The sequence below is a fragment of the Halichoeres trimaculatus genome, unplaced genomic scaffold (genome assembly GCF_033239565.1).
Source record: "Halichoeres trimaculatus isolate MK-OKI-2021-1 unplaced genomic scaffold, fHalTri1.1 fHalTri1_scaffold_21, whole genome shotgun sequence".
NCBI classification, from domain to species: Eukaryota; Metazoa; Chordata; class Actinopteri; order Labriformes; family Labridae; genus Halichoeres; species Halichoeres trimaculatus.
The window spans coordinates 2,368,347-2,388,181 of NW_027437199.1; the positions used below are offsets into that span (position 1 = coordinate 2,368,347).

General features: G+C 38.9%; 1 protein-coding gene across 4 annotated transcripts in view; it reads left to right on the top strand.

The window, feature by feature from the left end:
• The window catches only part of sfmbt2 (Scm like with four mbt domains 2), a 63,688-nt gene extending 49,082 nt beyond the window's left edge, over window positions 1-14,606 (top strand). For all 4 annotated transcript variants that reach the window (XM_074698438.1, XM_074698441.1, XM_074698439.1 and 1 more), the window contains 8 exons: window positions 1,876-1,943; window positions 5,924-6,063; window positions 6,531-6,640; window positions 8,809-8,984; window positions 9,133-9,305; window positions 11,750-12,022; window positions 12,147-12,269; window positions 13,761-14,606. In XM_074698438.1, coding sequence (XP_074554539.1) covers window positions 1,876-1,943; window positions 5,924-6,063; window positions 6,531-6,640; window positions 8,809-8,984; window positions 9,133-9,305; window positions 11,750-12,022; window positions 12,147-12,269; window positions 13,761-13,901 — 1,204 coding nt within the window. In that variant the 3' untranslated portion in view covers window positions 13,902-14,606. The remainder of the gene's footprint in view (window positions 1-1,875; window positions 1,944-5,923; window positions 6,064-6,530; window positions 6,641-8,808; window positions 8,985-9,132; window positions 9,306-11,749; window positions 12,023-12,146; window positions 12,270-13,760) is intronic.
• The last annotated feature ends 5,229 nt before the right edge of the window (window positions 14,607-19,835 follow it).

The window sequence follows — 19,835 nt, forward strand, 5'->3', positions numbered from 1 at the left end:
AGAAAACAGAGAAGCTCGTTTACCGTAAAATTACAGGCTAAAACAACAGGCTAACAGCAGCTAAAGTTAGCATCCTGAAGCTAACACAGAGACAGGGGGGACACTGAGGAAAAGCTCTTCCATCTGCTCCACAGCACACAGCATTTAAAATACTCACATTTCCAGGGTCCCAGGTTTGTTGGAGGATGGTTGGTAATGCGCCTGGATTCAGGACCAGTCTATTGGCTAGCCCTCTGTTGGACTGTCCAAAGTTGGAAAAGCAGTCGGCTGTGAAGTGACTAGCACACACATGCACAGTTTTACTGAGTGTAGCTGGAACATTTCCTGATAAATGAACTCTAGACACTTAGTCTGTCTTCTTCAGAGATGGGAAGCTTGAGCATGGAACTATGTGGCTGTTTACAGCCAAAAACAGAGCAGTGATGGCTCTCCTACTTTGGCATTCTCCTCCCCTGCTCCGGTGGACCAATCAGGTCAGACTTGCTCCTGATTGGTCAAAAAAGTGAATCGCTGACGTCAGCAAATCCCCAAAATCCAAACAGCTCGTTTTAGGTCAGGATTTTACATTAACAAGCTCTACTAAGTACAGGTTTGGTCATTAAATATCACATTTTGTGGGCTGGGAGGAAAGACAAAGACCCACAAATTTCACTAAAAGACTTAATAAAGTGATTTTTGCACAATATGGGACCTGTAAAGGCATCAAAAGCCCCAAAAATAAGAAACGTCACAACATAACTTTGATCCTTTTTAGATTTTTTTAATGATTATTTTTATGTACAGACTGTCTACGAGTTATGAACGAGTTCCGTTCCTATGACGCATTGTAACCCGAATTTCCGTGCAAGTCCAATTTTTACCCTAAACGCCCTTCATCTCTAAATAACTATCCAAATACATCTATAATACTTTATATTTATGGGAAAACAGTTCAGACAATTAAAATAGACGTTTCGATTAAGAGAAAATTACAGACAATCTACTCTATGACGCGACTCAGGCAAAGTGGACGATGCTGATGACCGCGTAGCCTTGTGTAGCTGTGTATTCATACACAATCCGCGCGGAGTAACGTCAAAAACTTTTCTATTTTCTTACGTTCATATATTTATTGGCGTCGTCAAGTTTAAGATATTTTTGGGGTTTTCATGTCTTTAATCAGAGAGGAGAGTAGATAGAGCAGGAAACAGGGCTTAGCGTAGGAGTGTCATGTGGGAAAGAGACCACCGGCTGGATTTGAACCATGACCGCCCGCGTGAGGGCAAACCTCGTGAAGCGGGACCTAGACTGCTCAGCCATCTGGACTTCACTGAGATTATGGATTGAAGAAAATCGCCAAAGTAATGTTCGGTACATTTCAAAATGTCCAACAGTTGATGTTGATATGTACTCAACCCAAAAATAGAGAAGTTTCATTTTTCTGTCGTTTATAAATCAGTGTTTCAGCGTCCATGTTTCTGATCTTTCCACCTCTGAGCTCCAACCTCTGCTCCCCTCTTTAGGTTTTCCTCCCCTTCTCCGTCTTTCTGTCTCTCCAACTCTTTAATTGAAACATCAGCTTTTTACGGCACAAACCGTTTCCAGGGGGCGCTGATTGATTTTGCTGACAAACGACACGTTACAGCAAATGTCGCTGGCGAACGCAGCCTCAGGAAACTTTCCTCAGAGAGAAAAACGAGGTGTTCGGCCTCCGCCCCTCACCTTCAGGGGGAACCCGTCCATCAATACGCCGCCCTTTCCCTCGCCTCTGATTCTGACGCCACGTGGGGAGGATTGATCGTCTAAACGCCGCTCTGTTGTTTCCTGCCTGATTACATCAGCCGGGGTAATTTCATTGATTCCTTCGACGCCGTATTGATTGCTTCTTCCCCGCAGGTTGGCTCCGACCCAGCCGGTGGAGACGGTTCCTGTCAGCCTGTGCCAGCCCGTCGCCATGGATCCAGGTAATCAAGAGCCGCATTGTCACGATTTACCCTCCCTAATTAATGCTAACGAGCCGCTGTGATGACAACCTGCTCCGTGGAGATCTCAGGTTTCTGATCTCAGGGCTGAGACGGTGAAAAACGACTTGGATTTGTCTCTTTTATGTCACATTTTGACTCTTTACTTTGTAAAACTTGTTCAGCTGGTGAGTTTCTCTCCTGAAAAGCCTCCCTGTGTCGTCGTCTTCACGCAGCTGACGAAGCGATAACGTTATCTCCGTGGAGTCAAAGTCACGCTGGCTTCAAATTCCTGCTGTTTGCTCAGTTTGATTCAGGAGACGATTAAAAAACACAAACAGCAGCGGAGACGTCCTCTTACGAGAAGCTTTAGTCACAAACCAACAAACTGTTTTTCCTGCTGGAGTAAAAACCTTTTCTTTCTATCAGCGATGCATAAAAAGAGCAGAAACATTTCGCTGTAACCACACACACAACCTGCTGCGGTCTTTATTTGGCCGCCGTTCAGCTGGAACAAGAAAAACACGCCCACAGTCAACAGCACGGAGCAGGAATGCTGCCTCCCTCCTCAAACAATGATTCAAATGTTGGAGAAATGTTTGTTTTTTCAGCCTCTTGTTTGTGCTTTTGTTGTTTCTCAGAGAAGGTTTTTATTAACAGTGATAAAACTCAGCTTTTTGCAGCAGAGCGCAGAAATAAAAACAGGGTCGAGAGGAGACTTTGATGGAAGCTGAAATCCTGAAATAAAGAAGTAAAGAGTAGAAATGAAGAAAAAGAGAGATGTTTATGAGACAACATGTCAAAAATATCAGAAACTGACTCATGTGAAAGTGATTCTCATTATTCAGACTCTTTATTTTGTATCTAATCTTTATTTTTGTTTAATTTTTTACTTTTTTATTATTAAAAAAAACATTTTTTTATCATTATTCTCTTACTATGACTTGTTATAATATATTTTTTTATTCCTTGAATTTACTTTTTTTTTTATTAAATGGACGATAATTTCCGATTTCTACAGAAATTACTATAAATCATATTTTAGACTTTTTTTCCTCTTATTTATGATTTTTTATTTCAGAATTTTGTCAAAATAATTATAAAGACTTTTATTTTGAAATTATCACATTTTGTCCAATTGTTTCAAAATTTAAATTTTTAATCTTAAACTTTAAACTTTTTTTGCTCTTGACTTCAACTTTTTATTTCAATTTTAAAACATTTTATACAAAAGTAATAACTTTTACAATTTAATCTATGACTTACTTTATTATTTTTCTTAATTATGACTTTTTAATAATATTTTTTCTTCCTTCATTTTTTTTCCCAATTTGTGTAATAATTACACATTTTTTATCACATTGTTTTTAAAATATCTTTATGACTTTGCTTTTCTGACTTTTATTTTCCAAATCTGTCTTTTTATCTATAGTTTTTCAGTTTTTATAATTTTGTTTAATCATTTTTTTTTCTAACCATCCAATATGATTTTATTTTATTTTATTTTAAATATTAATCTTGCGATTTTACCTTCCACTCTCGTTACTCTGATCTTTTGCCACCAAATTGTTCCAGTTTTTAAGAATCAGTGCTTTGCCTTTTTTCATTTTTTTATTTTATTTTAATTTACTTTTTTTGCATTACTTTGATTTTTGATTCGACTCATGCCATAATTTTAATTTATTTTATTACAGTGGAGAGATTTTTATCTCAAATGAGACTTTTTAATGCAGCAATAATGAATCAACCTGCAGAGTTTTTTTTTTTTTTTACCAAGACTCAAATTCAGTTTAATTCAGTTTAATTTGTTTATTCTAAATTAATGTATTTATTTAATTTTTATTTTACTGCCATTAAAAATTGAATAATTAATTATCTCTAATCTAGAAGAACAAGAAAGTGAAAGTCTTTGTTTTCACACCTGGGATGGTTTTGACCTTTGAGCAGGTAACTCAGCGTGTTTGAACAGGTGTGCAGAGAAAACCAAATCCCATCCGAACAAACGCCAAAGTTAACCAGGTTAACGTGTTCCTCATGCGTGTTACAACGAGCCAGACGTGCTAATGTTTCATCAGAAGCTCTTATCAGCGGTGGGAACAGTGTGAACGGTGAAAACTGGCAGAACGAGATCCTGATCATGAAGGAAAAGTCTGAACAAGTCCAGGATCAGTTTTTAATCCGTGTTTGTGATGATTTTAAATGTGAACAGCGTTTAACATCCAGCGCAGAGGGAGCAGGAGGTTAAGCGTTGTCTCCAGGAGACCCTTTGCCCTTTCTCCAAGTTCCTGTTTTTAAAATCCTCCCACGCGCTCATACATATTCACCGGCTGACACCATCACCACGCAGCCCGCGCCGCGCTGCGCCGCGCAGCTCCAGGTGCTGCTGGCGTTCTGGGGCCGCGGCGAGGGCGGAGAGCCGAGCCGTGTTTGTCTCTGAGGGGGAGGAGGTCACATGGAGAGGGCGACCCGGGTCCAGTTTGACTCTGGTTTCACCTTTTTAGACCAGGGTCTGACAAACCAAACAACAAACGCACAAACAAACGAGCAGCTGAACGACGTGAGAGGAAGAAAAACGGCCCCCAAGCTTTTTTTTACATCACTGAGTCGTTGACGCTGGTTTTAACCTTGGTCTTTGATCCTCTGTTTACATTCTGCTTTATGCTGCAGGCCTGAAGGACACGAGCACGACGACAGTGTTTCAAACGTTTAAAGTTTGAGTCTCATCTTTTTATTTGTGGAAATTAAAAAAAAGTCTTAAACTAGAAATGGAATGCAGCCGCTAATTGCACCAAATATTGTCCCTGAATTTTTGGTTGTCTGCTCCGTCTGAAAGTCTGATTAACAAAGTTTTTTATTCTTCTGAAGGCATCAAAGAAAAGTTTTCAATTTTTTTTTTCGTTTTTTTTCCTAATTAAGTTACAGACATCACCTGTAGCATGAAACAGTGTAAACTTCATGTTTAAAGAATTTTTTGTTTGTTTGTTTTTTACTTTTCTTCTTTGAATGCTTTGCAAAACTTTTGAACATATTGTCACACATTTGAGCTTTATTTATTCTATTGTTTATTAGCTTTTTAACCCTATGATACATCTCCGTTACTTTCTTAAAAAGTCATATTTTTAAAAAAATGTTTTTTCTTTTTTAAGAAAAATAAAAACACTTAAGGAGAAAAATTGACACAGGCCGATGTGGTCAGAGGGTTTAAAGCTAAATAAAAGATGACAAAAACTTTTGCAGTTTGCTCGTTTTGCACCTTGTTGTGAGTGAGATGAGCTGTTAGCATTTCACAAGTTTAGATTGCGCAAAAGTGGTGAAATCTTTTTATAAAATCCAACTTTTTAGAATCAAAATTACTCTTTTTACTTTCCTCCTTTCCATTTTATTAAAATAAATCAGTTTAAGCATCAATTTTTATTTTCTTCCTCCTTTTTTAGCAGGCTTATGAGCTTGATTCTGCTTCTTATTGCGGTTTTGTCCAAGGTTGTATGTTGTTTTCTTTTGTGCTGTGAAGAAAGTAATTCAGCGCTTTTATTTTGAAGGGATTTTGTATGCAGCTAATGCTAACTGTCTCCAAAAAGAAGAAGAAGAAGACACTTTGGATAAACTAAAAAAGTTATTTAAATCACATTTTGGTGTCGAGTCAAACCAAGATTTTCAGATTAATCTTCAAAAATCTTCTTCAGTCGCGCAGAAAGTTGATGTTTTTGGACTGAAGTCGGTGGTTGAAACAGAAGCTGAACAAACTGCTGATCAAGTTGGCGCTAAAACTAAATCTGTGCCTCAAAAAGTTTAAGGTTGATAGATCTGAAATCACCAAACTTTGCTTTGTGTTTATGCGCCGTTAAAAGTCAGGAGACTCAGGAGAGAAATGATTGATCTCCTGAGAAGAGTTTTATGTTGAAAGAGCGAATGCGGCTCATTGAGTAACGTGAAATAAAATCACGAGTTTAATCCCTCCTCTCTTTGCTCTCTGTGTGTCTCAGGCTCAGCCAACGGTCGATACTGCTGCTCCAAGATCTTCGTCAACCACCGATGTTTCTCCGGACCCTACCTCAACAAAGGACGCATCGCCGAGCTGCCGCAGGCCGTCGGCCCCGGGAAATGCACGCTGGTCCTCAAAGAGGTGGGCTGATGTGAGGAGACGCAGAGGAGCAGGTTTAATCAGAGAGACGCTGACTTTCAAAGGGAGGGGAGGGGCGGAGGACGGAGATTCAGGGAGGAGGAGGAGGAGGAGGAGGAGGAGGAGGAGGAAGATGTGTGTGTGTGGGGGGGGGCATGTCTTGTTAACCACCTGCAGTTTCTCTGCAGAGCCTCTGTTTTAATGTGAGGAGCTGTCAGTCAAGTGTGTTTACACACACACACACACACACACACACACACACACACACATCGCCATCGCTCGGCAAAACAGACGCTTAATTTCTCCAGAGACTGGATGTGGACACACACACACACACACACACACACACTCCTCTCTGTACGAGTGTGTCCACAGTTTGTGAAAGACGATCCACGTTTGTTCCTTCGTGGTCGAACATTTCCTCTGATTCTTCTTTGAGTTGATTTATTAAACGCTGTTTCTGCCTCCAGCTACTGAGCATGCTCATTAACGCCGCCTACAAGCCCGGACGAGTCCTGAAGGAGCTGCAGGAGCTGGAGGAGCCCAGCTGGGACTGCCAGGAGGAGACGCTGAAAGCAAAGTGAGCAAACTGAAGGAAAATGTTTAACTAAATACACTCACGCTTTAGCAAGAGTTATGTCTTTAGGTGACGGTGCTCATGGGAAATTGAGTCTTTATCCCAGAAAAATGCTAAGTGTGTTTGTTTTATTCTTTGTATAAATGACTTTATTAGACTTCATCTGAGCCAGATTCACCTGAGAAGTCCAGAAAAACGTCTCATTTAAGATTTAAAGACAAAACTGGAAGAAAACAGATTATTTTACTCTTAACAAGCAACTGTGCGTCATTTTTGTCATTTATTAATTAAGAATTATTTGGACTTTTCAGGTGAATGTGGCTCATTTTAAGTCTAGTGCGACATTTTTTACTAAAATAACTGCTTTAGCCCAGTTTCCACCAAGTGGTCCAGTTCGGATCAGTGCCCCCTGGTGGTAGGCGGTATGTAAGCTGGAGCGTGATGCCATAGCAGTGTGACACAGTGTACCCTGCTATTAAATCCAACAAGGAAGAAATGCGCAAAAAGTCTGGTACCCCAATAGAAGGGTACCAAAAAGTGGTAGGGTACAGTATGGTACAGTACGGTACGGTATGGTACGGTACGGTACGGTGCGGTGCGGTGCAGTGCGGTGCGGTGCAGTGCGGTGCGGTGCGGTGCGGTGCGGTGCGGTGCGGTGCGGTGCGGTGCAGTGCGGTACGGTGCGGTAATTTGGGGACCTGTCCATGTTTTAAGCCACATTTCCACCAAGCAGTCCTGTTTGGTTCAGTACGGTTTGGTACAGTTAAGCCTGATCCCGTTTGTGTTTCCACAGCAAACTGTGCCCCCTGGTGGTAGCAACATGTAAGCTGTGGGCTGATAGCTGCGTCAGCTACGTAATAGTGTGACGCCATAGCATAGCGACACAGTGTACCCTGCTATTATAGCCAACAAAGAAGAAAAATGTGAAAATGTCTGGTACCCCAACAGAAGGGTACCAAAAAGTGGGACGGGACGGTACAGCACAGTACCGTACGGCGAGGTACGGTACGGTAATTTGGGGACCTGTCTGTGTTTAAAGCCGCGTTTCTACCAAGCAGTCCGGTTCAGTTCAATACGGTTTGGTACAGTTAAGCCTGTTGCCGTTTGTGTTTCCACAGCAAACTGTGCCCCCTGGTGGTAGGCGACATATAAGTCAGATGCTGGTAGCTGCGTCAGCTATGTTGTAGTGTGACGCTATAGCAGCACGACACACGATAAATCCAACCAAGAAGAAATACAGAAAAAGGCTGGAGCCCCAACATAGGGGTATCAAAAAGTGGGACGGTACGGTACAGTACAGCACGGTACGTCACAGCAATTTGAGGACCTGTCTGTGTTTTAGTCAAAGGAAACGCCACAAAATGCATGCCATACCCAGACAAACTGAACTGAACCACACTGAACACGCCTTATTCAATTCTCCTCTCATAAAGTTTTTAAAGAGGTGATAATACCCAGAATATTCACTTTAATCATCTTTAGAAGCATAATATCATTTTTTGTTATTAAATGCATAAAAACCTCCAGACTGGCCTAAAACCTGGTCTCAGGCCCAACGTGGACCCTGTCTGTCCCTGCCCGTCCATCCTGCAGCCCCTCTCTGAATTTAGGATGTGATTTTTGCAGCTTTATACGAGCTCCACTTTTTTGTTTTTCCACTGCCGGTTGCGCGCAGAGACCAAATTATTCCTCAGCTCCAGGCTGCATGCTCGCTGTTTTCTAATCAACCCGTTTTTTTCCGGCTGCAGCGAGGAAGAAGAAGCGTCCAGTCAGGGGTTGCAGTGAGTCACCTGCAGCACAGAGATCACATTCATGCTCGGGTGTTTCCAGAACGTAACAAAGGAGTTAGTCTTCGTTTGCTGCTGCGCTTACAGAGATGAAATAAGGTGAAGTTCTTTTAGAAAAGCCTCTCTGAGATCTGCGGGTCAGGTTTGTCCTTGAGAGTCTCAGACAGATCCGCTCACCTCCTCAAACCTTTAACATTAAACGGAGGATTGCAGATTCGCCCTGCAGCGCGTCTCAAACAGCCCATTTCACCTCGTTACTCCGCAGCAATCACCGTTCAGCGCTGAGCGTCATGATGGATCACACATCCTTCAATTATGCATCCATCCCATAAAGGCAAAGTGGCCGACAAAGTCACCACGCTCCTCCCTGCTCCTTTCCTCCAGGTACAAAGGGAAAACGTACCGCTCCACCATCCGCATCGTCCGCCTCGCAGACCAGATCCCAGACTTCTGCCGCAAAGTGTGTCTGAAGCTGCAGTGCTGCCCCAACCTCTTCAGCCCCGTCCTCGTCACCAACAAGTGCCCGGAGAACTGCTCCATCCAGACCAAAACCAAATACAGTGAGTGTGTGTGTGTGTGTGTGTGTGTGTGTCATTAAACGCATCACTTCCTGCCAAATCGGAGGCTGCAGAGTGTGTCATTTTCTCTGATGAGTAGGTGAAGTCTGTTTTGGCTCCATTGTCTCCAACATCTGCTGTGCGTCTGCAGCTTATTACTACGGGAAGAAGAGGAAGCTGTCCAAGCCGGCGGGGGGAGAGGAGGCGGCGGCGGAGGGGGAGCTGGCCAAGCCGACGCGGCGCAGGAAGAAGAGGAAAGCCATCTTTGTGCAGAAGAAGAGACGGTCGTCGGCCGTGGACTACACGCCTGCTGGCTCACCACAGGTTGGACCACACTGCTCACCTCATGTCTCCACTTCCTCTAGTTCTTCCTCTGGATGTGTTGTTTACCTGATCTTAACTTTAAATAAGTCCAACAGGTGCAAAAGTTCCTACACTAAGAAACAAAACATCTATGATCCTCTCTGCGTCTTGGGAATCACAGGAATGTGCCGCGTTTGAAAGTTTAAGCCTCAAAGAGACAAATGTAGAGATTAATGTGAGGAGGAGTGGATTAGGTTAAAACACTGTCAGATCTGTCAGCAGTTCCAGTGAATATTTATCAGAGCGTTGTTTCCAGTTTCATCATTTCCTGTCTTAAAGAACAGAATCAGATCCAGTCAGACCGTACTGAATTGCATGGTTAAGATTTTTTATCCTATCAGATCTGATCGATCCGTTTGGAACTGCGTCGTATCACATCGTTATGAGCCTGAAATGTGTTGTTTCAAAATGTTACAGATCACTTAGCACGAAATTCTTGTGCTGTGTTAAGTTTGGTATCGTGATCCGTCCTCTTGTGCTAATTCACATTATACTCTGCGTAAGTTTATGTTCATTGTTGTAATGTTGCTTTACATAAACTGTCGTTACGCTATGTGAACTGCCGTTATGTTGCTTGAACTGTTACGCTACATTTCGTGAACTGTTTTGTTTCCTGAACTTTAACAGTTTTTGTTAATTGTTACATTACGTTTCCCAAAATTACATTTTTTTCCGTGAACTGTTATGTTTTCCAAACTGTTACGTTACGTTTCGTGAAGTGATACATTGTGTTCCGTGAGCAGATACAATTTGTGAACATTTACGTTTTACAAACTGTTACATTACGTTTTGTGAACTTATGTTTTCGTGAACTTATGTTTCGTGAACTTATGTTTCGTGAACTTATGTTTCGTGAACTTATGTTTCGTGAACTTATGTTTCGTGAACTGTTACTTTTTGTGAACTGTTACCTTTCGTGAACTGCTGCGTTTCACAAACTGTTACGTTTTACAAACTGTTATGTTACATTTCGTGAACTTACCTTTTTGTGAATTAAATTTTGTGAACAGTTATGTTTTGTTAAATAACACATTTAACAAACTGTTACATTTTGCGAACTGTTACGTTATGTTACGTGAACTGTTACATTTCACAAACTGTGACATCACGTTGCATGAACTTATGTTTCGTGAACTTACGTTTCGTGAACTTGCGTTTCGTGAACTTGCGTTTCGTGAACTTACGTTTCGTGAACTAACATTTTGCAAACTGTTACATTTCGCAAACTGTTACATTTTGCGAACTGTTACATTACGTTTTGTGAACTTACATTTCGTGAAATGTTACATTTCACAAACTGTTACGTTATGTTACGTGAACTGTTATGTTTCACAGACTGTGACATTACGTTTCGCAAACTTACGTTTCGCAAACTTACGTTTCGCAAACTTACGTTTTGCAAACTTACGTTTCGTAAACTTACGTTTTGCAAACTGTTACATTTCGCAAACTGTTACATTTCACAAACTGTTACATTTTGCGAACTTTTATGTTACGTTTTGTGAACTTACGTTTTGTGAACTTACATTTTGTGAAATGTAAGTTCACAAACTGTTGCGTTTTGTTACGTGAACTGTTACGTTTCACAAACTTACGTTTCGTGAACTTACGTGTTGCAAACTGTTACGTTTCGCAAAGTGGTACGTTACGTTTTGTGAACTGTTGTTAAAATAGTGTACTTGACTTGTTGTGAATATCATGACCTGTTGGTATGTAAAGTTTACCTGACCTGATTTTGTTAGTGCATTAAATGCCCCGTGATATTGTTTGAAATTGTTTCGCTTCGTATGGGATGATACATATTAAGTATTATTTACCGTTTTCTAAACCACATCCTGACATGTTGTGTGTGGTCGTCCATTCCTTTGTGATGTATTAGATTTAATATCTTATTTCTTATAGATATAGAAATGATATCGTTTTGTTATCAAATCAAATTTCATTTTTTCGTCTTTTTGGACCAAACTGAAGCATACTGTGAGGTCAGATTATGAACTTAATAACTGGTAGTTAAACAATCATTACTTACTCAATTATTGAAAGTGTTAAGAAAATACAAAAAACTTGTGATGTATCAGCCATCTTCAAACTGACTGTGAGGAAACAAACACGTCTGATTCTTCTCTTAACACTCAGTCTTTGCTCTGAGGAGAAACGTGAAACTGAAAGGAAACATGAGTCTGAGCTGACGTCACTGACTTCAGGTTATCTCACCTGTTTTTCTGCGCGGCTCAGATATCTCTTCCTGTTTGTCCCCATGACACGAGGTCTGAGAGTGACCTGTGTTAAGTTTCTGAGACAGTTTAGTAAAAAGAAGGAAATTCATGAAGTCGGTGTTTCTCATGAAGATCTTCAGTTTGGAGCAGAAAAAGGAGGTTAATCTTATTGTTTTCTTCCTCCTTCAGGACAGCGATGAGGGCGAGGAGGACGAGGAGATGGCGATGCAGTCGGGGAGCGAAGGCACCAGCTCGGAGCCTCGTGACGACCACACCGACGCCTCCTCAGTGGAGGTGACCAGCAGCCGCCCTCGCCGAGCTGCTACTCTCCGCAGAGCGTTCAGCGCCGGGAGCACGGCGAGCAGCCAGGAGGCCACGGAGAGCCGCAGGAGGTCGACCCGGTCGCTGTCCACCTACAACCAGAACAGCAAATATCAGCCGGCTAAAGGACAAGACATGCAGGTACGGGCAGGGCCAGCGGTAAAACACCGATTATCAGTTTAAAAAGAGGAAACACAGGCGTGTGTTTGAGTTAAAGTCATTCACAGCGTGTGTGTGTGTGTGTGTGTGTGTTTGTGAGTTTCAGGTGGAGGAGGACGAGGGTCAGCTGGTCCTGGACAGAAACCCTCTGGAGTGGAGCGTCGACGAAGTCGTTCAGTTTATTAACTCTACGGACTGTGCATCACTGGCCAACATCTTTCAGGAGCAGGTACACACACACACTAACACACTAACACACACACTATCAGCTGTGGAGATCTGATTAAGTCATACATGCCTCAGACCCCTGGGTTCAAAAGATCTGATCCAGTTCAATGGTGTATCAGGGCTCGTATCTCTAAAGGATGAAAGAAAACGGAGACAAAGGGGAAGAGTGATGTTTTAGGATCAAAGTTGCCAATTTTTGAGGAAAAACTCCTAAAACTTCTAAATACAAAAAGATTACAAAAAAAAAAAAAAGATGCAAATTTACAAGAAAAAAAAATCCCAAATGTGTGAGGAAAAAATCAGAAATTCATGTGAGCAAAGATCCAAGTTTATCAGAAAAAAAGTCCCTTTTCTGAGAGAAAAATAATCAAAATGTGATTTTTCAGAATTTGTGTAAAAAAGGAAAGATTCAAACTGTCCAGAAAAAAACTTTTCTGTTGATGAGAAGAAAAAAGAATTGTGAGAAAAAAAGTCCCTAATAATTTGGGCAAAACTCATATTTTTGCAACGACAGAGTCTGAAATATTCGAGGAAGAAGTCATGATTTTGTTGGAAACACACCACAATTTCTTCGGTAAAAAGTCTTAAATTTGTGAAAAGTCTCAATTTTGCATCGTAGAGGTTACAAATTTGTCAAGAGAAAGTTACAAATATGTGTAAAGAACAATCCCAAATTTGCAAGGAAAAAAAGTCCTAATTTTGCAAGGAAAATTACTACAATTAAAAGAAAAAAATTATCAAGTTTGTAAGAAAACTATAAAAAACTATTTCAAGGAAAAAAAAACCTTTTTTTTTCCAAAACTGTGAAACAAAGTCCCAAAATAATTTGCATTGCATCAAAAAGAAATCAAGGAAAAAGAAGTCCTGGATTTGATGGAAAAATGTTCCAAATTGTCAGAACAAAGTCATAAATAATAAATTTTGAGAAAATTTGACCAGATTTGTGAAATTCTTGAATTTGTGCAGAAAAGATTTGCACAAAAAATAATGAGTTTGATAGAAACGGGCCCCGAATTTCATCGGATAAAGTCTTCAATATGTAAAAAGTCTCAATTTTTTTATTGTTAAATGTTACAAATTAGTCAGGAATAAATTGCAAATATGTGTAGAAAAAAAAGTCCTAATTTTGCGTGATAAAGGTATCACAGCTGTAGGAAAAAAATGACAGAATTTGAGAGAAAAACTGTCCAAAACTATTCCATGAGAAAAATCCCAATTTGAAAAATAACTGCGGCAAAACTGTGGGATAAAGTCCCAAAATAGATTAGACAAAGTCCCAAACTTCAAGAAAAAAGAAGTCCTTGATTTGTTTGTGGAGAAAAAAAAAGACTAAAATTTTGAGAAACAAAATACCAAATTTGTGACAAAACAAGTCCAAAGTCCAGTTAAGAAAAAGTTTACATTTTGCCAGGACAAATGCCCAAATATGTGTGAAAAAAGTCTTGAATTTATTTGAGAAGAAAAAATATAATTTTGTCTTCTTTTTTTCCAGGACATTGACGGCCAGGCTCTGCTGTTGCTGACTCTGCCCACGGTCCAGGAGTGTATGGACCTGAAACTGGGCCCCGCCATCAAACTGTGTCACCAGATCGAGCGCGTGAAGGTGGCGTTTTACAAACAGTACGCCAACTGATCAAGGAGGAAAACGCGCTCTGAGCGATCGGATAAAATGAACTGTGGACGCTGGAACTCCTGTTGGAATATTTTGGAAGTTTTGTCGCTGTTGGATTTTTGTAAGGAGACGTTTATTTTTGGAGCGGTTGCTTTGGAAAAACACAACCAAGCTACAAAAGAAGCTGAAGGATTAATTTGTGGATTATCGTTGGAGTAGAAATGTGAAGCAGAACAAAACTCGATGGAGTGACTCTGTGAATCTGTGAAGAAGACGTTTGGAGACGCTGTGGACTCGTTTCTGAAGACTTTGTGTTTATTTCTTGCTTTTTATTTCTATTTTATTTGTGATAGAGGAGAATTATAGAAATTAAGTTAAAACAATTAGCGACCATGAAGAGTTTTCCCCTTATTTGTGTGAAATAATTGGTCCTGAAAAAGTATATTCAAGAAATATTTAACAAACCATGAAGTAATATATTTGGAGTATTTATTCTTATCCTAATTTATGAGGAGGGATCGATTCGGACGGAGAGAAAAGAATTGAAGGAACATTATTTTGACAGAAACAAAGTTAAGATTTACATTTCAGTTGGTCTTTACAGAAGAAGAAAAGATGTCCTGTAAACTATTATTATTGTTTTTTAAACCCAACGATGCTAACTCCTCAATGTTACAATCCCATGAAACAATCATGTAAGCTTTTTCGTCCATCTATGCAAATGTGGCAGATATTTTTATAAATAAGAAAATAAATTTCTATTGATTTGTATCTACTGTTCACAGGTTTCTTTCAGCGTTTTTTATCTCACTAATTTTTATTTTGAGAAAGTGCATTGGTTAAAAACAGATCAACAGTTGAGATTTTGGTTATAATCATAAAATTTTTAGTCAAATCATTGATTTTTTTTTCTGTTTCGAGATGTGAACAGCAGCAGAATAACAATAGGACGTCAAACACTGTCAGTGTCTCCTGTTTCTGAAGTCCCTTTCCTAACCTCAATCTGAGGTAGGAATAAAAACAGACAGCCCTGACAGACACTAATGTATTCAACAAAACCCCGACAGTGCAATTACACATGAAGTGTGAAGCTTCCTCCAAAACAAAACAGAGAAATGTCACCAAGAGTAAAAATAGCAAATGAAGAGCGTAAACAAAAGCTGTAATTTGTTTCTTTAGCTGCGGATGAAACAAAGGGAATCAATGCTTACAAAGACACTCCTCCTTTATTTCCAGAAGCTTCTAACAGGTACGGCTGGACTGAGTTTATATTAGCTTTATTTAAACAGGGCTGAGAAAACAACTCCCTGTTAAACCAACAGAATAATATGACTGAGCACAAACAGGATGAATATTAAAGATGAAATCTGGTTCAGTTTCAACAGTGACAGAAACAGATGGTTTGTTTTTTTCTGGATTCCCAGAGGAAGCAAGTATCACAGTATGTGAGTATTAATATGTAAGTATTGAATCCAAACACACACATACATGTGTACACACTATTAAACACAGTCAAACATGTTCAGACGTTCACAAACATTCATGTTTAACCTTTGGGATTTTTTGGGGGGGGGTCAAAATAGTACAAGGGTTTAGCCTTTGGTTTTCAGTCCAGATTTAAAACAAAACTTAAAACTGTTAAAAAGAGGTTTTTGGCCAGAATATTTTAAAGAATACATAACAGAATTTTTGGAAAAACAAATGTTAGGGTTTGGCTTTTGTTAGGGTATTTCAATAAAGATTAAGCATTTGTTTTTTTTGTTTGTTTGTTTGTTTGTTTTTGTTTTTTTTGCCCAAAAAATTTGATAAAACATAAGGGTGGGTATTTTTTTTTTTAAGAATTTTGTATTAAATTATAAGTGTTGCACGCTTGTTTTTTTGTCTGAATTTTTTTTTTTTAATTTTGGATAAAAGTCTTTAAGATTATTCATTTTTTTAATGTATTCATAATCTTTTTTTTTTTTTATAAGAACCTATGGCTTTTGCCTTGGTCAAAATATTTTCATGAATACTCAACCTTTTTTTTTTTTTTCCAAGATTTGGGATTTTGCATTTGTTTTTAAGCAGAATTTTTTGAAAAAAAAAAAAAACATAAGGGTTTGGCCTTTTGGTTTGAGTATCCGATTAATATGTGAGGGTTAAGTCGTTTTTGGCCAGAATATTTGATGAATACATAACACATTTAGGATGTTGCTGTAAAATTGCAAGGGTTTTGCTTCTTTTTTTTTGACAGTTTTTTTGGAAAAAACGAAGGTTAGGGTATAACTTTTTTTTTTGTTAGAGTATTTAATGAATTTGGCAAAAAAAAAAAAAGGTCCTTTTTTCCGTCAAAAAAATTTGATAAAACACAAGTGTGGGTGTCTTTTTTTGTTAGAATTTTATATTAAAAAGTAAGTGTTGCACCTTTGTTTTTTGTCTGAATTTTTGGATAAAACAAAGGAAATTTTTTTTTTTATTTATTAAAAAAATCTGGACAAAAGTCTTTAAGAATATTCCTTTTAGTTTCTTTCTCAGTATACATCATACATGTATTCATAAATCTTTTTTTTTTTAATAAAAAAAAAACAACTATGGCTTTTGCCTTTGAATCTTGGTCAAAATATTTTGATGAAAACTTTTTTTTTTAATTCCTTTTCAAGATTTTGGATTTTTTATTTATTTTTCAGCAGAATTTTTTGGAAAAAAAACATAAGGGTTTGGCCTTATTTTTGTCAAAGTATCCAAATAATATGTGAGATTTAAGTCGTTTCTTTTTGATTTCTTCAGAATTGTTTTTTATCAAAACACCAGGGTTTAGCCTTGGTTGTTTTTGTTAGAAATTTTGGACAAAAATCCCAAGAATATACGTTAATGTTTTTTTCCCTTAGGATTGTGCAACATATGTTTGATGCATTCATACATTATACATATGTACATTTGTTTACATGTACAGTTGTGGCTATAGCCCCGTACATGGGGCACACCCTTAAACTGCTAACCTTGCTGGTGCCCTTTATTTAAAACTTTTTTGAAGTGATGTTGAAAACAGAAAAGACTATTTTAACTTTCTCTAGCCAACTAAAAAAAATCAACATTTAAAGTTTGTTTTAGAAGTACCCTTACTGATCTTTCTGGAATGCTCTCGAGGCCATATTCACAAATAAAATGAGGTTACAGTGGGTTTGATTTGCTGGAAGTCAAAGGGAAAAACAGCCAGCCTCGTTAAAACTCTGGATATGAGATGATGGAGCCGTTAGAGCCAGTTTCCTGATGGCAAAATAAAAAACATTACCCCCATGTCGCGGTGATAGCTGTTTCATGTAGAAACATAATTGGAGGTAATGCTGCGTTAGTCATGCATGAAACACACACGGACTGATCTGCTGAATCATTTCACTCCTCTCAGCCAAACATCAGCCAATAAAAACTCATAAAGGCTGTGATTCACATTCAGATGTGTCGTGCTTCACCAGCGCTCTGTACGAGTGCAGCTGATTTCATTTAATAGCTTTTTCTGTCCCTCGTACACACACACACACACACAAACACACAAAGACGCTTCCTAACTCAGACACTTTGTATTGAGTCAATCTGAAAGCTGCTACCTTATACTGTTGCCTGGCAACCACATATCAAACGGCCCCTTTGCATGATTTCCTCGGCTGTTGTGAGTGAATCCAGACAAAGTCATGACAGCAGAGGAGTAAACACACATTTGATTTAAAGAGGAGCTCTGGATGGCAGCACTCGCAGTCATGGTCAGGTGGTGTAGCAGTAAAATAATATTTAAAGAGGGGTACGTTCTACTTATCGTACTAAGAGACTGGTTAAATATTTGTTTTTTGTTGAAAGACCAGCCCTGCATGAATAATTCAGCTAAATCTTGATCTCAGAATTTTTAGATCACTGAATTCTAGGGAAATTTGAGAATACTGACACTTTTTTCAGAATTCTATAATTTGTAAAAATTGCAGAGTTCGATTCTTATCCAAGAATTCTATATTTCTGAGAAAACGGGAAAAAACTACCTTTTAATTTTAACTATGTTGAACATTTCTTATTCTTCCATACGTGTTTTGGCTCGCTGTTCCTCCAACAAATAAGCACCGATTTTCACAAATCAAATTGCAAAATGTTCAGAATGTTCAGGAGAATTTCACGTGTATCACTCAAATTTCTAACAATGTTACTTTTTAAAATGTTCAACATTAAAAACGAAAATTAGACCATAGAAATGAATGGAGAATGATCCGTCACCATGGAAACCAGACAGTTCCTTCATTGTTCTCCTGTTTTAGATTCAAATTCAAGCAGCAGAAGTTGTAAAAAGGACCGGTGCCCTTAGGGTTGTCTGTCAAGTAATTCTAGAATTCGTCAGGAAAAAAAAACAATAGAATTTTCTCTTTTTTTGTAGGCTTAAATAGTTCTCTCTATAATTCCAGATTTTTTGAATATGTAAATAAACTGTAAAGTTCTTATTTCATTCCCAGGGTTCCAGAACTCTAGAACCCTAAGGAAAAGGGGGCAGTTTTACCCCCTTTATAGAGTTCTAGAATTCTTCCTTTAACCCCAGAATTCTAGAACGCTGGGGAGACTGCAGATTTTTGCTTTTATTTGTAACTTTAATCTCTGAATTCTGGAATCTGAACTTTGAGCTCATAATTTCTGAATTCCAAGTTCTAGAATTTGGGAAAATGGTATGTTTCTTATTTTATCCACTTAAATAAACAATACGTACAGGTGTCTGGACATGCCTGAGTTTAGACCCCTGACTTACAGACTGAGGGAAGAGATAAGGTGAGAGGTTGGTCAGCTTTTCCTACTTACTTCTTATCAACAGCTAGTGTAGATGCCCCCTGCTGGTCTTTAGAAAAGAAGCAGGTTGAACATATTTTTAGTGAGGCTTCACCTTTGACCCAACTTGAAGAAAATGTATAATTTCACATCTTTTATATAATTCTGTCTTTAAGTAGTTGACAGATCCAGAACCACATTGTTTTAAGAAACTGAAATGATAAAAGTAATCTCTCATGAACCTGAAAACTGAATGGGGATGTTAAAAAATAGATCATGCATCTACATGTCAGAGACACTGATCTATTAAAGAGTTTCTTTATCTTTAGACTATTGGAGCTATTTGTGTAGCACTTGCTAATATAAGTTCAGGTGGTTTTGACTCTGAATCAGTGGTTTTTTGTGACCCCGTTGTTTTTTCTGAACTGGAAAAATGGTTGATTTTTCTCCCCTCCCACATGTTGAGCCTCAGCTGAATGGAAAGAGCTCGTGCCCCCTCTTTCTCTCCCTGGGGGCTGCGAGCGTCGGTCTGGGTAAAGCAGGAAATCACTGAATATGCTAACGCTAATGTGACATATCGCGTGGTTGTAAAACAGAGTGTGATCTTCTTAAAGTGCAAACAGAATGATGTTTCTTTGCAGCTGAGTGTTTAACTCCACGGAGGAGACAGAGGGTCATTACCCTGGAGCGGATCAGTGAAGAACTTCAAGGACTCGGCTGTGGGTGATGGAGAGGAAGAAGGTGGGAGGAGGAGGTTGAGGAAGGAGCGGAGGAGAGCACGGGAGGAGGAATGAGGGGGAGGAGGAGAGGGCGAGCAGAGGTCTGCTGGTTGGAAAGGAGAGAAATGTTAACACGAACATCATCTTCTCCTTTTATTAAAAACTAGATTTCTGTCTTCTTCTGTTTAGGAAACAATAAAACACTTTCCTTCAACGTGTTGGTGTAAAAAAAATAAATCAGCTATTTTCCGTTTGAAAGCTTTGAGCTTCCTCCCACACAAGTCCTGAAATACTCTACACGAGTTGATGAATGTGACCCTGAAATGATGCTGCTCTACAACTAATTTAATGCTTTTTATGTTTCTAGTTTTAATAAATATATAATAATAAAATAATAGAAAAAAAAATATTGGACCCTTTTTATTCATTTATTTATTTTCAAGTGGCCCTTATCCTCTTTTGA